Source organism: Poecilia mexicana, unplaced genomic scaffold (assembly GCF_051168715.1).
Source record: "Poecilia mexicana isolate PSO_F unplaced genomic scaffold, ASM5116871v1 scaffold_14, whole genome shotgun sequence".
Classification (NCBI taxonomy): Eukaryota; Metazoa; Chordata; class Actinopteri; order Cyprinodontiformes; family Poeciliidae; genus Poecilia; species Poecilia mexicana.
This window is the reverse complement of record NW_028263383.1, coordinates 7,789,735-7,809,176: the sequence shown is the minus strand read 5'-3', so window position 1 is coordinate 7,809,176 and position 19,442 is coordinate 7,789,735. Positions and strand designations below refer to the sequence as shown.

The window sequence follows — 19,442 nt, the reverse complement described above, 5'->3', positions numbered from 1 at the left end:
CCCATCTGATTTCTACTTAAGAGGCTTAGACTTCAAGAAAACTTTGATATTAAGTTTGTATGTTTTTGGTTGCAGCTTCAGTGAGAGGGGGAATATAAGCTGCATAAATTAAATCACACACCATATTTAAGACATGGGGAAGCTTCCTGTCACCGACTGTAAGGTCTATAAGAAGCACATAATCGCATGGCGCAGTAAACACTCAAAATGTAGAGAACTAATAATCTTAATATGCTGTACACAATCACATATATTTTTTGACTTGGTTTAAGTTTAACTGTATGCATATTGATTGTTGTAGTAACAGAAAAGAATCCCTCTAGATCTGACGGTTTTTAACATCACAACTAGAGGTTTGACATTTTGAAAAATGACAGACCCATTTACATAAATGCTACTCTTTAGTTACATTTTCCTTAGTTTATTAGCATAATGCTCCTTTTTTGCTGTTGCTCATTTGATCCCAAGAAAAGCCAAGTTTATGTGATTGCAAAAAGGGAAGCAAAAAAATATGACCTGTGTCTTAAAAATGTGTTATTAGTGCATTTATAAAAACAGCTTTTTTACATCTACACAGCAACAACTTACATGAGCCACTGACACCCAACACATTTAAATATCAAAAATATTTCAAGACTGCGATGAGGGTGGAAATAAATGCAATCCTTCTGTTTAACCTGCTCCTAGGTCATGTCATATGGATTTTTCAAACTTAAAAGCACATGTTTACGTGTGCTAGAAGAGAAAGTGCATTTGCCAAGACGGAATCAAACTTTTCAAAGTGAAAGGTGTTCAATGAATAGAGCGGAAGAAGATATCTCATCAAAGTGTTTGTTATGTAGGAGGCAACATCTTGTGAGATGAAAGGGATGCCAGGTGGCGAAGGCCTCAAGAACACAGTGAGTAATCACTAGTCCACAGCAGAGTCAAAAATCACAGAACAGTAGTGGGGTATGACGTCAGCTTCTGCGGTTTGGACTTCTTTGCAGTCAGAACACGCAAAAAGATGAGTGGAAAAGTAACTATCTTATCCAGTTTGTGATCAGAAATAGTCATGACCTTCAATCCATTTGACACGACTGGACGTCAGGAACTACATTTGATCAAACTGGCATCAGAAAGGCCAGGACTGACGTGTCAAATCAACCCAAATAACTAGTTAAATCTAGAAAGGTTAAAAGAAAACTAATTCAAATGAATAAACATAATGTAAGGAACCATAATTCCTAACAAAATAATGATAATAGAACAATTTCTCACCAATTAGACTTAAAAACAACATATCAAATAACAAAGTGAAAATTTATTCTATCTTTGAAATCTGGTGAATATTATTTGTGTATATATATTGTCAGATTTTTAATCAGTAGATCAACTGTGCAATAAGACTTGACTATGAACTGTGGACATTTTTTTAAATGTAGAGGGTTTAAAAGAGCCCTGTGTAATTACTTTATGGTATAAAGTGTTATAATTGCAAATGTGTGAATCAATATTGAATGAAGATACTAAATTACAAATTTTACACAATGTGTGTGACTATTTTATAGTAAATGTGATTTTAGAAGCAGCATTTAAAGGTGCTGCATTTTACACACCTTTGGCCATGTCATTTAAATATCTGAAGTCAATTACTTTGATTGGTGAGCAAATATTTTATCAAATGTTCTGGCGACCGGTCCAGAGGGCACCCAGTTTCTTGCCCAATGACCCCTGGACACGGCACCAGCAACCCTGAGACCTGTCAAGGAAAAAGCGTGAACAGACAATGGTTGAATTATTTTTTTCTGTTTTAAATTATGGAAAAGGTAACACTCTGAAATCAAATGAAATGTTTCCTGGTGTTCAAAAACCCTTCTCATCCAGACTTGAAAAATGGAAAAACCTAATTCCATACATTTTAAGAGAGTAAAAACCTTGAAATAAAGACAAAAAGCCAAAGGGCTCCTTAAGTTCAAACAGCGACAGAGTAAATCGCAAAGGGTGCAAAAGGGCATAATTAAGAAAATCCAAATTGAAATTACATCCGACTTGGCACTGAATATCTAATTGGTGCCAACAATTCAGCCCAACTAGTGCATGCATGCTGTTTACACATCTCTATTTGACTTCCAGAAAATCTTGGAACAGCCCACAAAGAGCAGGAGGAGTTTGAGAAATCTTTGCATAATCGATGCAAGACGAGATGAATTTCTCCCTCTCTAATGCGAAAGCTGTGCTAATACATACAGACACACAAGCAAACTGACAAGTATACATGACTATAATGCAAGGTTATATGCAAACAACCAAATATTTACATGTGCAATGCAGACATAGTGACGCTAAACTTCCTTCTGTTACAAAATCAAATTAAAGTGTGCACAGTCAAACAAAATCACATTAAAATGCAACGATGCAGCTGTAATTTAAACAGATATTAGCACCTTAGGCGGCAGAACTCACACTGCTAAAATCAACAGCTAAAAAGGAAAGAAATGTTAATTCTGAGGGGAAAAGGCTATTGCTCTCATCCTGTAGAGAAGCATGCCATTCCATTTCCATAAATATAAATACAAAAAAAAAAAACACACACACACACACAGCAGATGAACAATGCTCTCTGCAAGAGGCAGCCCTCGAATGCACCTACATGCAAGCGTACAGGAATTTAAAATACTCATGGAAAATGTGATCCACATGCACGTATAGGAAACCAGAAAGAATTGATTTTTTCCAACAATACACCAGAGGGCATTTCTTCTCTAGAACAGACTTTAAACAAGATCCAGGAATTACAGCTAGAATATAAAACGCACACTAAACAACAAGCAGCAGCTAGAGCTGGGCCAGACTCATTACTAATGTTGGCCTAAATGAGTCTATCAAAGACTCTTTCTAGGATGTGGGCCAAAATCACACACATACTGAGGAACGCTGTTCCTCTGCTCTGCAAAGCATGATTCCTGCAAAGTGTTTTGCAAAAGCATCGGATGTGAAAAGGCCATTGTGTTTCCTGCATCCCTCATGAGGGGGCTAATGCTGTGCTGCATCCCCTCGACCTCTACACTTACTGTCACTCAGACTTTGAGCCCTCTGACACTTTTCCCCCTCTGGCCAATACTGACTCACAGTTTCATAATCTGTCCACCCATCCATTGACTCAGCGTCCATGCCACCGAGCAAGGACCCTTCAGAAACACTTAGTAAGAGGCTTTTTTTTTTTATTAATTAGCAGAATTTCCCCCTTTAGCAACATCCCCACTCCTCATCAACACCACACTCCTACGCTCCCATAAGCATGCCTGCCTCGTCACATTTTAAAAGCAAACTGGAAGGATAAAGAAGTGGGGAGGCGATGTGGAAGGCAGTAGGTGGGTGGATGAGACAGAAATGAGGGCTTGCCGCATCTTCCTTATGATGGCAGAGTTAATGTGGACGTAAAGGACAGCAGGACCTTGACCAGGGGTTATTTCATCAATAGCAAAACATAATAAACACAATATTTCATAATTAAAGACTCTCTGCTGAGGTCCTTTCTTTTCTTGCTGTATTCATTTACAAAGACTTTTAACAACATTTATACCCCTGGCACATTTTGAATGTTGCATTATAATTACAAACTTTAAATAGGGGCATTATGTAAAATCGACTTTTTTGAGCTTTACATTATGTTATGCAAATCTCCCGTGGCAACCACCCAGAGATGCCTAAACGCTTGCTCATTCAAAGCGCCGCCAACTCCACAAAGCATCTCTCCTCCAGCCTCCCCTACACAGCTCCTGCAGACTATCGGCAGCATCAGTTAAGGCCTAGTCAAACTGTGCACCTACTGAGCTCATCGTAGGAGCTACTGCGCTCTGAAAAACATTTTTATAACTGGAGGTAACATAAGTACCTGATTGTGCAATAAAATGCCACTATGTGTGAGGAAAATACATAAAAATGCCCCCTTAATTTATTCCACTGGGATTTTATGTCAAATACCAACTTAAGTAAAGCATAACTGAAGTGGAAAGAAAAAAAATGACAGGATTTAAAATGTTTCAAAAAGGTTAAGAAAAGAAGGAAGCATTCCAGAAAAGGAAGGAGAATACATGGGAAAAAATAAGAATGATAATAAGTGTCTATATGTGTATTTTATCTTTTCATATTTACCCAGAAAAGAGGAATAGTGAAATCAAATCCTATAACTTTCCAATCTGTATAGAGACCCCAACAAACACACAAGCTGAGTCCAAATGATTGGACAAGACACACATGCATGTTACATGTTTTTGATTTTATTTGTAAAAAAATAAAAATAACGATGCATCATTCTCTGACTACTAAATGTGTAAAAGTGAAGAGGAGTAATAGTCTTGCAATGCTTCATATGGAGAGAAAAACTTTGGGGGAAAGTCTTTTAATATCACCACTAGTAGCGTGTAGACGAAACCACTCAGAGATACGCAAACACAAACTGGATGTACGCGACTGACACACATTCTGCAATGTGAAAGTAGTTTTCATTCTTATCACACCAAATCCCAGTGTCACCTTCTGGCACCTAAATGTAATTAAAATTTACACGTGGAAGGGCAACCAAGTGAAAATCCACTTCACATAATTGATGTGGTTGCACATGACAAATTTAATGCTCGTCCCAAAATCCCAAACACACACGCATATCTACATTAATTAGAAATGGATTGAACACTTATATCCCACACAACCGTCCTTCCCTAACATGCTCCTTTCCACACGCACACACACACGTGCACACACACACACACACACACGCACACGCACACACACACACAGATAGATTCTAACACACTATCCAAATTATCCATCCCCAAAGATGGAGGAAACAGGTAGTATGCTAATTTGGATTGCTGCAAATTAGAAATATTCCATAGCTTTAACCAAAGCTGTAGCCTCAGAGTGTGTGATGAGAAGCCTTGTCCTCGCTTTTCAGTTCAATTACAGAAACAGCTGGGGGTGCACAGAGCTGAGAGCGAGCACAAGAGGAAAGAGGCCAAGACAAAAGAGGTAAAAATGAGAATTTCTCACGTTTAAACTCACCGTCCTGCATTGGAAAGTAAAACCTTTCCAGTCTGCATCAAATTCTCAAGCTTCACTTCACTTATTTTTTTCAGACTAGTCATCTCTACCATCTTGATCTCTTATATTCTTCAAAACAGATTCCTCTGTGTTGTGAAGTTAAAGTGGCAGTGCTTACGTTTTTTTCTTTTTTTGCAATCGAGTCGCTAGTCCACATTTTTATTCTATGCCTCTTTCCATTCTGGTAATATTATGCTCCTTAGGCTTCCTCTAGCACATAATTAGAAATTTTCATTAGAAATGACATTGATCTTCAAGCTATCCATAAGCAGCTTCCAATTAAAAGCAAGGAAAGAGGAAAACTAATCTGAGATAAACTGAATTAATTAGATGGAAAGTTTAGCGAGCGCCAAATACCCCTTAGATGGACTCCAATTCTGGTTGAAACCAAGATAATTTTGCTCCGTTTCATTTCCTAAAATGGCAGATGGTTCACTTTAAGATCCACTCCACACAATTCCAATAGTACGTTCTTCCACAGTATAGCTATTTGTGAAGTGTTAATCCTTATTCAGTTAAAACAAATTGATAAACAAATTGTAGCTGCAAAGATTGGAAGACAAACAGGAGTGTAAACATTGTTTTTAAATGTAAAGGTTTTAAAATTGTTTTGTGTTTCCAATTCTGAAACTTAGAAAGACTTTGACAGGCATGTAAGAAAATGTAGCTTCAATATGTAGACATTTTGTGAATTACAATGTTGCTCCACGATTCCAAGACAAGCAAAACCCACTGATAGTTTTGATGCACTTCACTGGAGTTGGTGAGTTTGGATCAGTTGGGTTTGAAGGCGTCTCTCTAGATTCTGCTTTCATAAGAAATATGAAAGCAACAAGCAGACTGGTGTAGGGAACCCTAACATAAATGACCCTTCAGTAAATAAGAAGCTGCCATGTTTGCCTGTGTAGACTGTACCTTTTCTCCGTGTCCCATGTTTTCATTCTTAACATCGCTCAGCGTTTTCCAGTTCATCTTCGATCCAACACCGACTGACACGGTTTCTGTTAGCGACTGGCTGTCAACTGCATAACCTTCCCGGTCATACCTACAGAGGGAGCACAGAAAAACATAAAACAGACAGAAGTAATCATGTATAAATGTGGCACAGAAAGAAAACCTGATCATTTAAATGTATGGATTCTAATAACTTATTATAACGACTCCACAACATAAAATTGCAATGATTTACAAAAACAACAACAGGTTGCAAAACTTTGAATTTATTGTACATTTTCTTCACATATAGTTAGAATCCCACAAAGGCTCAAATGTAAAGGTACATTCATACACTGGCAAAGAAACAATCCACCAACAACTGGGGGCTCTACAATGTGTTAACTTGACAAGGCTAAGGTCTATCAACATGTATTAAGGGATCATGATTGACTACTGATGGAAGTTTATTTCAATTACTGCACAATAAAAAAATGGTCAAACAATTTTATGTTAACTGCAAGTTTTCAGTTGTTTAACTGCTTTGCAAACATAACCCCCCCCCCAAACAATCTCCTTCAGATGAAAGAAAGTAAGAAGGTGAAGCTGCTGGAACACTGATGTCCTCTGTCAACATTGAGGCCAGTTTCTTTTCTTCCATATTCATCATGTTCAACTATGACTGAAACTTGCACACAAACACAAGCCAAATCTCTGGAGAAAGGTTTTATTCATAGACAAAACTAAATTAAGGTGTTTGGCCAAAAGCAAGAAGGGTGATTGGATGATTAAGTGAGGCTATTAAATCTAAAAACATTCATCAACTGTCAAGCAAGGTGACTGCAGCGCCATGCATGAGTTAGACAGAATAATGAAGGAGAACCGACTCCAAATTGTTGAGTTTCCCACAACTCAGAAACTAGATTGAAACTTGGACATAACTGGTTGTCCAACTGAGCTGTTCATCGCTATACAAATCATGTAGTCCGAGTCCAATCTGCTAAAGGGTGTTTACTGTATATTAGTGGAGATTTGTGTACTAATTTGAGCTTAAGTATAAATATAACTCTGTCCCAATATAGACTAGAGAAAATCCATAATAAAATCAAAAAGATTTTCGATTTAAAAAAGCTTTGGAGCTCCATGCTGCATCATTGTTCCACCCAGAAAAAAAAACAAAAAAAAAAACAGTAGTTGAAATAAATCTATAAATGGTCCAAACTAATGACATTTATGCTAATGAGTGTTAAATGATACTGTAGATGAGTCTCATGTGCTTTAACTAGTCATAATAAACTCATTCTCCTCAAAGTTTTGCATTTGAATAACTGTAAAAAACAAACATCAGTTGTGAACATTCGATGTGATTTAAAAAAATAAAGCTGTTAAAAGTTTGAGTAAGTAGTTTAGGGCTGTTGTAAACGAATATTTTAGTAATCGAGTAATCTATCGATTATTCTTACGATTAATCGAGTAATCGGATAAAAAAAATTATAAAATGAAATATTGGTAAATCTGGCATAATACCGGTGTTACTATCAGATATCAATATCAGTCCAATTTTCCATATTTGAGCATCCCTAACAGTTGCTTTTTTGTAGTTTAGAAAACTAACCTGTAACAATAATAGCTCACTTTCTAAGTTAACCAGAAGAAAAGTTACAGAAAAATCTGAAATTATATTGAATTTAATAACAAAGAGGCAGGCTCACAAATATGCTTATAAAAATGTCTACAATCCAGCTTTTAGTTTATGTATTCATCTTCAGTGAGTTTAATAGATTAATTAAACTCACCTTGCCACCTAACCTGTCACGCTTTGGGTTTGAAAATACGGGAAATGGCGCCTGGAGTGGGAGGAGAGGGTGAATGAACGAACATGGGGTGGAGGGGAGGAAATAGACCAGCGGACTGACGAACCGTTAGACCGGGGGACGAACACGGGGGGAAGCAATACGGGATATTTACGACACCTTCACTGGTCACACTCAGAAACTCATCTACCAGCCATGTACGATGCGCTCCGCCACCCGTTTCTTCAGACCGGGATATGAAATTTATTGTGCGGTTCGTCGGTAAAGCTACATTTACACGGTAAGCATCAGCTACTCAGCCGCCCGCCCTGTTCAGGCTATCCGCTCACCTCAGCGCTCTTCCCGCCGTTCGCTTTCAACCAGCAGCCCCGGAGGAGAAATGCTGCCGTACTCCAGGCATTCCCCAGTCATTTTAAGGATGCTTATTGGTTCCCCAAAAACGATAAAAAGTCGGGCATTATCATCAATCCATAAAATCTCCACGGGCCAATCTTGAAGATTGGACTTTATGCCGCTGAGACTTAGCTTTTGTCAACAACTCAGAGGCGGAAGTGAGAGCTCCGCGCAACGCAAATGAAGTCCCGGCCGGAACACGGTGCGCTAACTAATAAAACATAAATTAACGAAGCTTCGAGGCAGGTAAATTTTCCTCGAGGAATTTTAGTAATCGAGGTACTCGAATCATTCGAGGAATCGTTTCAGCCCTAAAGTAGTTTGTTAAAAGTTACTCGTTTGTCAGCAGTAGTAGAACTAGAAAGTCTCCTGTTCCCATATCTTATTGGCCACCAGATGATTACTTTGATTCTTTCTGACACAGATGTCTAACATCCACAGATGTATCCTTTCATATTATTTTTATACATTATAACTCTTAGTGCAACACTTGTTTTTTTATTCTGGGAATGCTCTGTATCTTTTAATTTCTCTTCCCTTTCATTAATCTACCAAAAACCTTCTTTCAGCAGTGATTTGTTCCTCTGTGTTCAGGCTGAGTAGGCCAATAAAAGCATACTTGAGGTTAAATCAGTTTTCTTCATTTATGAAAACAAGCCCTATCCTAATAATAAAAATAGCTGCTCATTGCAACACAAAAATAAAGTAAAATACACGCTCTCTTTGCAAAAGCTAAATGAAAACGCAGCAAACATTTTACCTTCTGAAAATAAACTTCCTGCTGCCAGCAAAAATGCAGAAAGGAGAACCAAACGACAGTGCAGATCGGCGGGAAACGTCAGCGATTAGAGAAGAATGGAGGCAGTGAAGAAAGGAAGAAAGTCCCATTCACACTTTTGAGCATCAGCATTAGTTACGTATGTCACGTAAAGGTTGTGAAAAATAAAACTGCTGGATGAATAAAACCTAAACTGGAACTACAAAAGTACCAAATGCTTCCGTCAAGTAACAAACAAAAGCCTTTGTTAGCCTGTTTTCTAACTTTAAAGCTGCTTGATGGCTCACTGTTGCTTTTAAGAGAAACTCATGCACACGAAAGCATTCTTTCACACACACAGGAAAAAAAATCCAAAATGCATTTTCTTTTCCTGTGGCCAGAATTAGGAACAGTCTTAATAAGTGAATGAGTCATAACTCAAAATCCCTCCACAGGAGCTGCTAATGGGAATCCAGTTTGATCCTGCTCAACGAGCTTCAGAGAACAGGCGGCAGCAGTTCAGAGCTGGAATCCAGGAATAAATATCCGCTTCTGGTATTCCATCAATCCAATGTCGACTAGAAACCCGCTGAGACTCGGGCGGCACAAATCAACGGTCTCATGACACTAATCGGGGCTTTTCCATCTCTGTTTGCTTATTATTGTGTGCGTATAAGAAATAGTTCTAGGTTTGGCTATAATATCCTATTTTATAGGATATGCTGACCACACAGCAAAATGATAAATTAGTATAGTCTTTAAAAGGTTTTCAAACCCCTTTAAGTTTTTCACAGTTTGTAAAGTTACAAACATGGGATTTTAGATTAGAGGCCAACACAAAACAGCAAAGTGGAAGGAAAATGATACTCAGTTTTGTACATACAAAACGTTTGGAGTGCTTTTGCATTCAGCCCCCAAAAACCCAGTGCAACGAGTTATCAAGACACCTAAACAGAGCCACCAAGTGTCTGTAGTACAAACACAGAATAACTATTAGGGCTGCAGTTAATCATATTAGTAATTGAGTATGCCATTGAATATCAAGTCATTATGAAAAGGTTCTCTGAACGAGCAATAAAAATAATCATCTGAATCAACAAAGTAACTCTAAACACCTGAAAAAGATTCCTGAGGCCTTTAAAAACTCCCAGCCTGGTTCATTACTCAAAACCGCAATCATGGGTCAGACTGCTGACCTGACTGCTGTCCAGAAGGCCATCACTGACATCCTCAAGCAAGAGGGTGAGAAACGGAAAGAAATTTCTGAACGAATCGGCTGTTTGCAGAGTGTTATATCAAGGCACCTCAGTGGGAAGTCAGTAGGAAGGAAAAAGTGTGGCAGAAAACGCTGCACAACGAGAAGAGGTGACCGGACCCTGAGGAAGATTGTGGAGAAGGGCCGATTCCAGACCAAATTAAATTTTCATCTCCATAAAACTTTTCAGCAGATGGAAGCATGAAGTGCTCCAAAATCTTCTGATAGCTGCTGCATTGATCCTGCCCTTGATAAAACCCAGTGGACCAACACCAGCAGCTGACATGGCACCCAGACCATCACTGACTGTGGGTACTTGACACTGGACTTCTGGCATTTTGGCATTTCCTTCTCCCCAGTCTTCCTCCAGAGTCTGGCACTTTGATTTCCGAATGACATGCAAAGTTTGCTTTCATCCGAAAAAAGTACTTTGGACCACTGAACAACAGTGGTCCAAAGTGCTGCTTCTCTGTAGCCCAGGTCAGGCGCTTCTGCCGCTGTTTCTGGTTCAAAAGTGGCTTGACCTTTGACCTGGGGAATGCGGCACCTGTAGCCCATTTCCTGCACACGCCTGTGCACAGTGGCTCTGGATGTTTCTACTCCAGACTCAGTCCACTGCTTCCCCCAAGGTCTGGAATCGGCCCTTCTCCACAATCTTCCTCAGGGTCCGGTCACCTCTTCTCGTTGTGCAGCGTTTTCTGCCACACTTTTTCCTTCCTACTGACTTCCCACTGAGGTGCCTTGATATAAAACTCTGCAAACAGCCGATTCGTTCAGAAATTTCTTTCTGTTTCTCACCCTCTTGCTTGAGGATGTCAGTGATGGCCTTCTGGACAGCAGTCAGGTCAGCAGTCTGACCCATGATTGCGGTTTTGAGTAATGAACCAGGCTGGGAGTTTTTAAAGGCCTCAGGAATCTTTTTCAGGTGTTTAGAGTTACTTTGTTGATTCAGATGATTATTTTTATTGCTCGTTCAGAGAACCTTTTCATAATATTCTAATTTTTTGAGACAGGGATTTTGGGTTTTCATGAGCTGTTTGCCAAAATCATCAAAATTAAAACAATAAAAGACCTGAAATATTTCAGTTGGTGTGCAATGAATCTAAAATATATGACAATTTAATTTTTATCATGACATTATGGAAAATAATGAACTTTATCACAATATTCTAATTTTATGACCAGCACCTGTATATTCTTGAGATTTTTCATTTAACAACTTAAGGTTATTTTGTACAATATTTGCGTTGCATGAAAAATGCAAATAATTGAATTTATTTTTAAATAAATAACAAAAATATTTCATTTATTTTGTCATTTAAACAATTTTAAAATGACAAAAATTTTAGATGCTTTTTAGCATTCCTTTAGTTTATGCTTGACCCTTTGTACCAAAAGATGCATCTGCAGCTAAAATACTTCTTCAAACATCAACATGTGCATGTTCTTTCGGTAAGTACCGTCTTCTTTGAGGGCGTAAGGCGTTTGTTAAAAAATGGTAGAGAAGTAAAACTATCATGACAACCAAGGAGCACACCAGAAAGGTCAGGCAGAAAGTTGCAGAAAAGTTTAAAGCAGGGTTGGGTAATAAATGATGATCCCGGGAGGACTGTTCAATAAATTATCTGCTAATGGCAAACGTGTGACACCAGTGCAAACTGACGAGGACCTGGCTGTCAAAACTGACAGAAAAACTGTCAAGAGGTTCTTGGTAATTCTGAAGGCACTGCAGGCATCCACAGCGCAGGTGGGAAAATCTGCAGACAGGAAATGTATGCAAAATGCTCTGCAGCAGAAAAATACAACTGTGCATGACCCTGACCACACCATCTGCATCAGTGAAATGTGGCAGTGACTATATTAACTCAAACACATCATTTGAGTTGATAGGAAGATGGAGATTAAATGCAAAACAAACTAATGAGAGACTATACAAGACTTGAAGCAGGGTCAAAGGTTCCCATTCTATGATCACAATGACCCTAAACGTGAACGGTACAGTTCAAGTTCAGACCTACATCAAAATGAGAATTTGTGGCAAGGCTTGCCATTCAATATGGGGAGGGATTCAATGTCTACATGTGCAAGTCTGTTGGGTGAAATACTTTCTAAGATTTTCAACCAGGACTGCGTAGAAAAGTGGCTCTACAAATTATTAATTCAAAGGGGCTAAATCCAATAAATGACAAAAAATAATTTTTTAAACTTGTTACTTATGTGTTGGTCAAGGGCGCAAATCCCACTGAAGGTTGAGGTTTTAACGTGGCAAAATGTGTGAGATTTCAAAAATGATTAAGAGTTTTGTAGAAGGATATTTCTTTCTTGTCTTGAGCAGAATCAGTGACAGAGTCTTAGAAAATCTGTAATTTGTGGACATATTTCTGTATGTGATTATCAGCTTGTGTGATTGTCGGTGTACATCAGCGCGACTCACCAGGCCCTGAGTCTGAAGGCTTCGGGTAAATCTGGGTTCACCGTGATTGTAGAACTGAACAAAGCTGTGAGAGATATGCCCCGAAAATCAGACAAGCGAGCTCCTTTGATGGCAACAACAGGCTGTCCGGAGTCGTCAAACTTTTCCGCCTGGAGAAGAAACAGAAAAAGACGTCATAGACTGATATAGTGGACAGAATGGGAGACAGAAAGAGAGAGAGGTCTTACGTGTTAATCTCTGGCTCCAACTTTTAGCCACTGGAATATCAGCTAAAGTTTACTTTAATAATTAGGCAAACTACAAGTTCATTTTAAACTCATTTCCAGAGCTTGGTAAAGAGGACGGATTAGCTTGGGCTGATCAAATGAGCTTGGAGAAGGATGGTGCCATTTTAGCCCCATGTGTCAAATCAGAGTGTCTGGTCCAACACAGCACTGAAGGTCACAAGAGTGATTTAAACGATCCAACAGCCCAGAAAAGCAAATCAAAGTGCTCTGTATGCAAGACCACCCACACATCACAGATGCATAAATGCATGGGCTCCTTCAAAAACCCAGTTAATTACAGTTGGCTCAATGTGTTTTTATGATGCATTATAAATCCAGTCATGGATGCATACAGGGAGGGAGATTATAGCCCTTACCTCTTCTCCCCACAGTGTGACTGTCACCACTTTGCCAGTGGTGTCTATTAGGCTGATGGCCCTCTTGGAGACTTCCCTGCTGGTCTTAGTGGTGATACGGGATACATCCTCTGCACTGTTGCACACTCCAATTATATCTAAAGGCACACAATCAAATCTCTCCTGACATATAGCTTACAAAAAAAAGGAAAGCAAACATTGTTCCGGTGAGAAGTTTACATATCAGCAGGAAAGCTGTAGTATGTAACTTTTATTAAAAAATAAAATAAAATAAAAAATCGTAATTTTTTTTTTACACATTTGTTGAAAACAACACTATATTGTAACATTATGAGAGACAGATAATCTGTTAAAAAGAAAAAAAAAGAAATCAGTTCCCCTGTGTTTTCCCAGAGCAAACTAGAAACAACCAATCAGAGCAAGGGGGAGGGTCTTAACGCTGTCAATCAATCATGCGACGCTTTGGGGTCCAGAACAAAACCACTTTTACGTCACCATGGACTGAGAAAGGTTTCAAAAACTTGAACTGATTACAAGACGACAAATTAAGTTTGCAGATGTCATGCTAAGAAAACAAAGGCTCTAAAATCAGTGCCAGATTCTATAAAGGAGATGGCAGCATCATGCTGAGGGTCTGTTTTGGTGCAATTGATCTTAATTTATTGCACAAGGTTGATGGAACAATGAAGGAAAAGAGCTGACCTCAAAACTCTGAAATTTCAGCACAAATTAACAGATAAAATCAGGGTGTTTCTGCAGGACAACTATAAACAAGACTAACAATTTTATTTTTGTTTAAAAATCAAAAAAGTTTAACCAAACCGTTCGAAAGAATAGCTAATAGGCAAAAATGTATGTAATCTTCATGCTGATGATCTGCATTGAATGTAAACTTCTCAACAAAAATAGAGGAAACATGTAAGGAATGTTTCTGATCTTTCTAATTAGTGTTGGTGTAAATTGGGTTGTACTCTAGCCTGACTTTATGCAGAAAAGATCAAGCTTTGGTGAAACCATCAAATATCAGGAGAATTAATATTAACATCACAACAGGCTAGCTAACTCTTGCTCCTTACTCAGAAATCACAACAAATTAACTCATTTCTTATTCATGTTTCCCGTCACGTTCAAGGCTTTAACACTTCATTCAGGATTACACAACTGAAGAGCAGAGACTGCAGAAGACATGGCTCTAAAATGCACAACAGCATAATTCAAATGAATTGTGAAGAGCTCATCATAAATCAAAGAGGAATCTTACAAGGTGGCTTAAAACAAAAGGAGACAGATATTAATGTGCAGTTCCTACACAAGTAGTCTTTTCTCAGATTTTTTATTTATTTACCTAAAGCTTAATCAATCATAAACACAGTCCTCTAAAGTCTTACTTTAAACATATTTATGTATAAAATTCCTTCCTTATTTTTTGAGGGAAAACCTGTTTCTTAATAACTGTCATAATTAGCATAAATTAAATTAAACCATATTGCATTTCCCTCTTTCTTGAACTTTTTCTGACACACCGGATCTATGCATGTAGGACTATCATTAGTCCTACATGCATAGTAATAAAAATATCTCTGCCTCCATTTGTATGCAACATGATACAAACAAGAATGTAAAATAAATAAAGCCCTTCGGTACAACGAGTGTCCAAAATCTCAACCAGCATTAAGGATTTGTGATAGCCAACTGTCTGCCACGGCTGGTCCCCATACATTAAATAAGCGGCCAATATTCTAAAACCGGCTTTGCAAATGACCCTTTTCTTCATTCTGCACTTTCTGTTAACCTTTATCTAAATTCTTGCCCACTCCTCCATCCCTCGCGTTTGCTCTCTGTCAGTGTTCTCTCAGACTCGCTTAATTCCATTATGATTGAAACGATGTCATCCACCTATGAACTCCATTATCACAACAGGAACAGGCTGACAGTTCTCATTACTATGTTATAATCCCATATTTAACAAAGGGATAGAGTGGGAAGGATCGGTGAGGGGAAACAGGAGAGACGACAGATTAGGATGTGCAACACTGGCCCTACATAACCAGTGCAAACATGTTTCTTTACCTTAACTACTCAGTGAATCTCTAAGATGTGAACTGATATGATGTGATGGCATTCACTACTTTGCCTTTGCAATTATGTGGTCGTCTTGTTATTCTAGTAAGTGGCAAATTCTGCATGCAATTCTGTCAAACATGAATCTAAGGCAGATGTTCTTGATTACTATGATAACACATTTAATGGTTGGTACTAATGTCAATATCAATTTAAAAGAACTTCATCTGTCAAAGACATGAGAAGAAAAAATAAAAGTAATATCTTCCCACTGAGACCGTATCTCCTGTGTTAAATGTTGCTACTTTAGTCATTGCCATATGCAAAAGGGAACAGCGCAAGTAGTCCTTACATGTCTGTAGAGAAATGATGCACAGTTTATATTTATTTTTTTTACTTCAGAGAAATGTCAAATTTTGTTTAAATGGTGTGAGTTAAACATTCAGTCTTTCAAATGATCCGATGGGTGGGACCAAGAGAGGCGATCTGTGTTACCGTGGGAAACTTACATAAAATCTGATTGGTTAGTCATTGTCCCATTAAAAGTTAAACTCATGAAATAAAATATTTTGTCACCTATAAGTAGAACGGCTGAAAAAAAATAGTGAAAAAATAATCAGACATGAAACTTGGAATGAAGGAACAGAAATTAAAAAACTGAATTAACTTTGCATTTATCCTTAATTCTCATGTTAGAGCATTAAAGATCACTAATAGGGTTATGATAGCAGACAATAACTAATATCGATCATCAAAATACTTTGAAAAAACCTTTTAACACTTAATTTTAACATGGTTGCTTGATGTTGTATTTATTAAAAATGAAGAGGAAATATTTTTTAGGCTGAATTTATAAGCAGTGTTCCTTACCAACGATGGAGTCTTTGTCTCGGTTTTCCAGCTCTCCAATGGGCACAAAGTCGCACTGCATTACTGGGACATCCTGACCGTCCATACAGGGTACGATAGATGAATGAGCGTGGAGGGTCATCTCGTAGTCGTTCTTCAGTGTCGTATACTGTTTGTTGGCTACCTTCAGAGTCGCCTTCGAGATGTAGTACACCTGGAGAAAAGAAACGGGTCAGCAAAATGCACCAACATTATAAAATTAGATTTAATTAAACACATTGAGGAAACGATGAAGAGACTGACAGATCAACCCGCAAAGGAAATTTACTCTACAAAAACAGCCTCTGTTCAAGCAAAACTTCCTCATAAGAATGGAAAACCCTTCGGGTCAAACTGAGGCTCAGTGTCCCCATCAGCCCCATCACTTCTCTAATTCACCAGAAAATAAGCAGCAGTTGAGAGTGACTGCTTAACAGCATAATTTAAACTCAATCTGCTAGGCACTCTTCTTCATTTACACTCTCAAGGCTCCAATATCCCACCTCTCTCTCTGCCTCTGGGTTTGTTTCTCTGAATCTTTCCTTTCCTTCGCTCCTTCCTGCCTTTCCTTCCGTTTTCATTTAGCTCACACAGAGGAGCAGGAAACTTCTGTAAGCAGTATTATGACTGCTTCAAGCCTCTCACACACTCCAGCTTGGTCTGTCAACACTTGGAACATGAAGAACATAAAGACCACTCATTTATTTGGAGGGCAGAGGGCACAAATTGGATCTAGGTCTAAGTTAAGGAATCACTGTTGGAGGCTGATGCCAGAGTTAATTCGACAATCAAAATATTGACCAGGGTTAATTGATGAATTTGGTGGGTAAGTGCCATAAATCATGCTGGCCGCCTTTCAGATGCTGGTAATCCCACACGTCTACAGCAATGCAAACAGCATTAGTGTTTGCATTATGGGGACAGAACATTTCCAAGCGTCATGCTCTTATGTTTTTTGGCCCATGGTAGCCAAAACTGGCAGTTTAAACTTTATACAGGTGCAGATGAGATAGAATATCATTGAAAAGTAAATTTACTTTAGTAACAAAGAAATTCATACACCATTTAATTACACAGTTATATTATTTCAGTTCTTAATTTAATCTAATTTTTCGTAATTATTGCTTCCATCTTTAAAAAAAAACAAAAAACTAAAAAAACAAATCAGGTTTGTTTTTTCCATTAACTGGGTTTCTTACTGTTGATGGACTGCTTTGTTCACTCTGGGATAAACTAAACACACTGGACCAACAACAACAGATCACTGCAAATTATCAACGACTGTGGAAACTTCACATAGGAACTTTTAATTTCCCTCCTGACTGTGGGATCCTGATTTCCAACTAAAACGCATGAATTTGTTGCTCAGAAGACCTGTAACAATTCTTTTAGTACATTTCCTCATATCTTTTAATAGGCTTGGGTGCACAATCTTCACATCATTTGGGTGTAAAGGTTTGTAATACAACTTTTTGCTTTTGAATTCAATTTCATAAGTCAAATCAACCATGATATTCTAATTTTTTTCCAAGATGCACTTGTAATACTATTAAAAAATGTTTCCATGCCACTGAAGAACAGCCAAGTATATTAAAAATATGTCAACGTTATCTTAAAACTGTTTCTGTTAATACGAAACACCACAAATGTGCTATATAATTTTCAAGTCATGTTGCAGCAGCCTGTAACTACAATGCAATGAAAGGTCACCACTTCCTACATGCTGGATTTTAATTGCTTATTTCAGTTGCTCTAATGTAGCATAATGGCTGGTGATTTGTTTTTAAATGGGCTACTAACAGACACTACAAGCAGCTTTTAGTATAGGAAGATGATCAGTCTGAGTCCATCTGTAACACAAGGTGAAACAGAAAAGTTGAACTGAATGTGGAACTGAGGTTTCCTCTTAAGGTTGCCGTTACCCGTTTCTTATGAATGATAGGATAACCTTTAATGATTTTTTGACATAAATGTAGCCAGTTCAAAGGGCAGTAAGAGTTATGTAACAGAAAGTGGCGGTAGAAAACATAATTTTTTTCTATAGGACAATAAATGCCAATGTTTACTGTTGCAAGGTCATGAACCAACATCCTCTGGCTTAGGTTTCTGCAAACATTTTTTATAGACCTCAGGGTCTATAAAAGCAAATGGTTTGTCAGTAAAAAAAAAATAGTTATTGTTTTGATTCCCCAACTATGCACTTGAAAAGAAGAGAGGCTTGTAGTGCAATGAGACTGTTTGTAGTTACAGGCACTTCTGTGACTGAGTTACTTTTGGGATGGCATTTTTAGCAATTTAAAAAAAATGATGCCATGTAGTGCTTTCTCCCTGTCCATCAAAATGATGAATAAGGTCATAAAAATTCAGAGATTTTTGGGAGGAGATCTCCTAGTACTCAGTCCCTCAGCAGCGAGGGTGTCTGAATGATCACAGACACACAGTTTGATAGTGTATGTTGTTGAGGTCAGCACTGATGCTGACATTCTCCGAGGGGAGGTGTATTTGATGGATATCATCATTCGTGTATGTACAAGGGGAAAAAAGCTGCCAAAAGACGTGTCAAAAAAAAAAGGAAAACCTTATAGCACCCAAGAAAAGATAAAAACTTTGTTAATAATGCAAATCCAAATAGATACAGGGTCAACGGGAGATCTTAGCTTGGCATTGTTTGATTAAATAAAACATTCCTGTAGACCTTCTGCTTGTTCTGATACAGATTTATCTTTCTTTCAGAAATAATTTTGGCTAAAAAAAGTGTTTAATGTATTCAGGTGTTGTTTTGACCAGCGTAGTGCTTCAACTTCTTATTGATATTCAAAATGTAAAGCACAAAGCACTGCAGGATAAGTGGTATATTAGAGCAGATTGAAGTCAGCACAGCAACAGTCAGACAAGCCAACAACAGAACTGGCACAAAAATTTAATTGCTGTGAACTGGAGGGCCAATCTCAAATGGAAAATAAAATTAGCATAAATCAGTCAAAAGCAGAGTAGCTTGCCCTTTTGCACATTGACGAGCAAGGTGAAATGCACACAGTATCTCCAAATATAAATGACTTTCAATTTATATTCCAGCTGCTAATGGCAGAAAGTAGAGCTAAACAATGCATCAATCTGTAATTGTCACAATATCTTTGTGTCCATTCTGAAAATCTCAAAGGATGAATTGAACATAATAT

At 38.1% G+C, this 19,442-nt stretch overlaps 1 protein-coding gene across 1 annotated transcript in view; it reads right to left on the bottom strand.

Moving 5' to 3' along the window:
* LOC106906886 (replication protein A 70 kDa DNA-binding subunit-like) overlaps positions 1–19,442 on the bottom strand; it is a 43,392-nt gene that overhangs the window by 12,509 nt on the left and 11,441 nt on the right. The window contains exons 10-13 of the mRNA XM_088012719.1: positions 16,246–16,438; positions 13,315–13,451; positions 12,672–12,820; positions 6,001–6,130 (exon numbers count right to left, since the gene is read on the bottom strand). Of these exons, the coding sequence (XP_087868845.1) occupies positions 6,001–6,130; positions 12,672–12,820; positions 13,315–13,451; positions 16,246–16,438 (609 nt within the window). The remainder of the gene's footprint in view (positions 1–6,000; positions 6,131–12,671; positions 12,821–13,314; positions 13,452–16,245; positions 16,439–19,442) is intronic.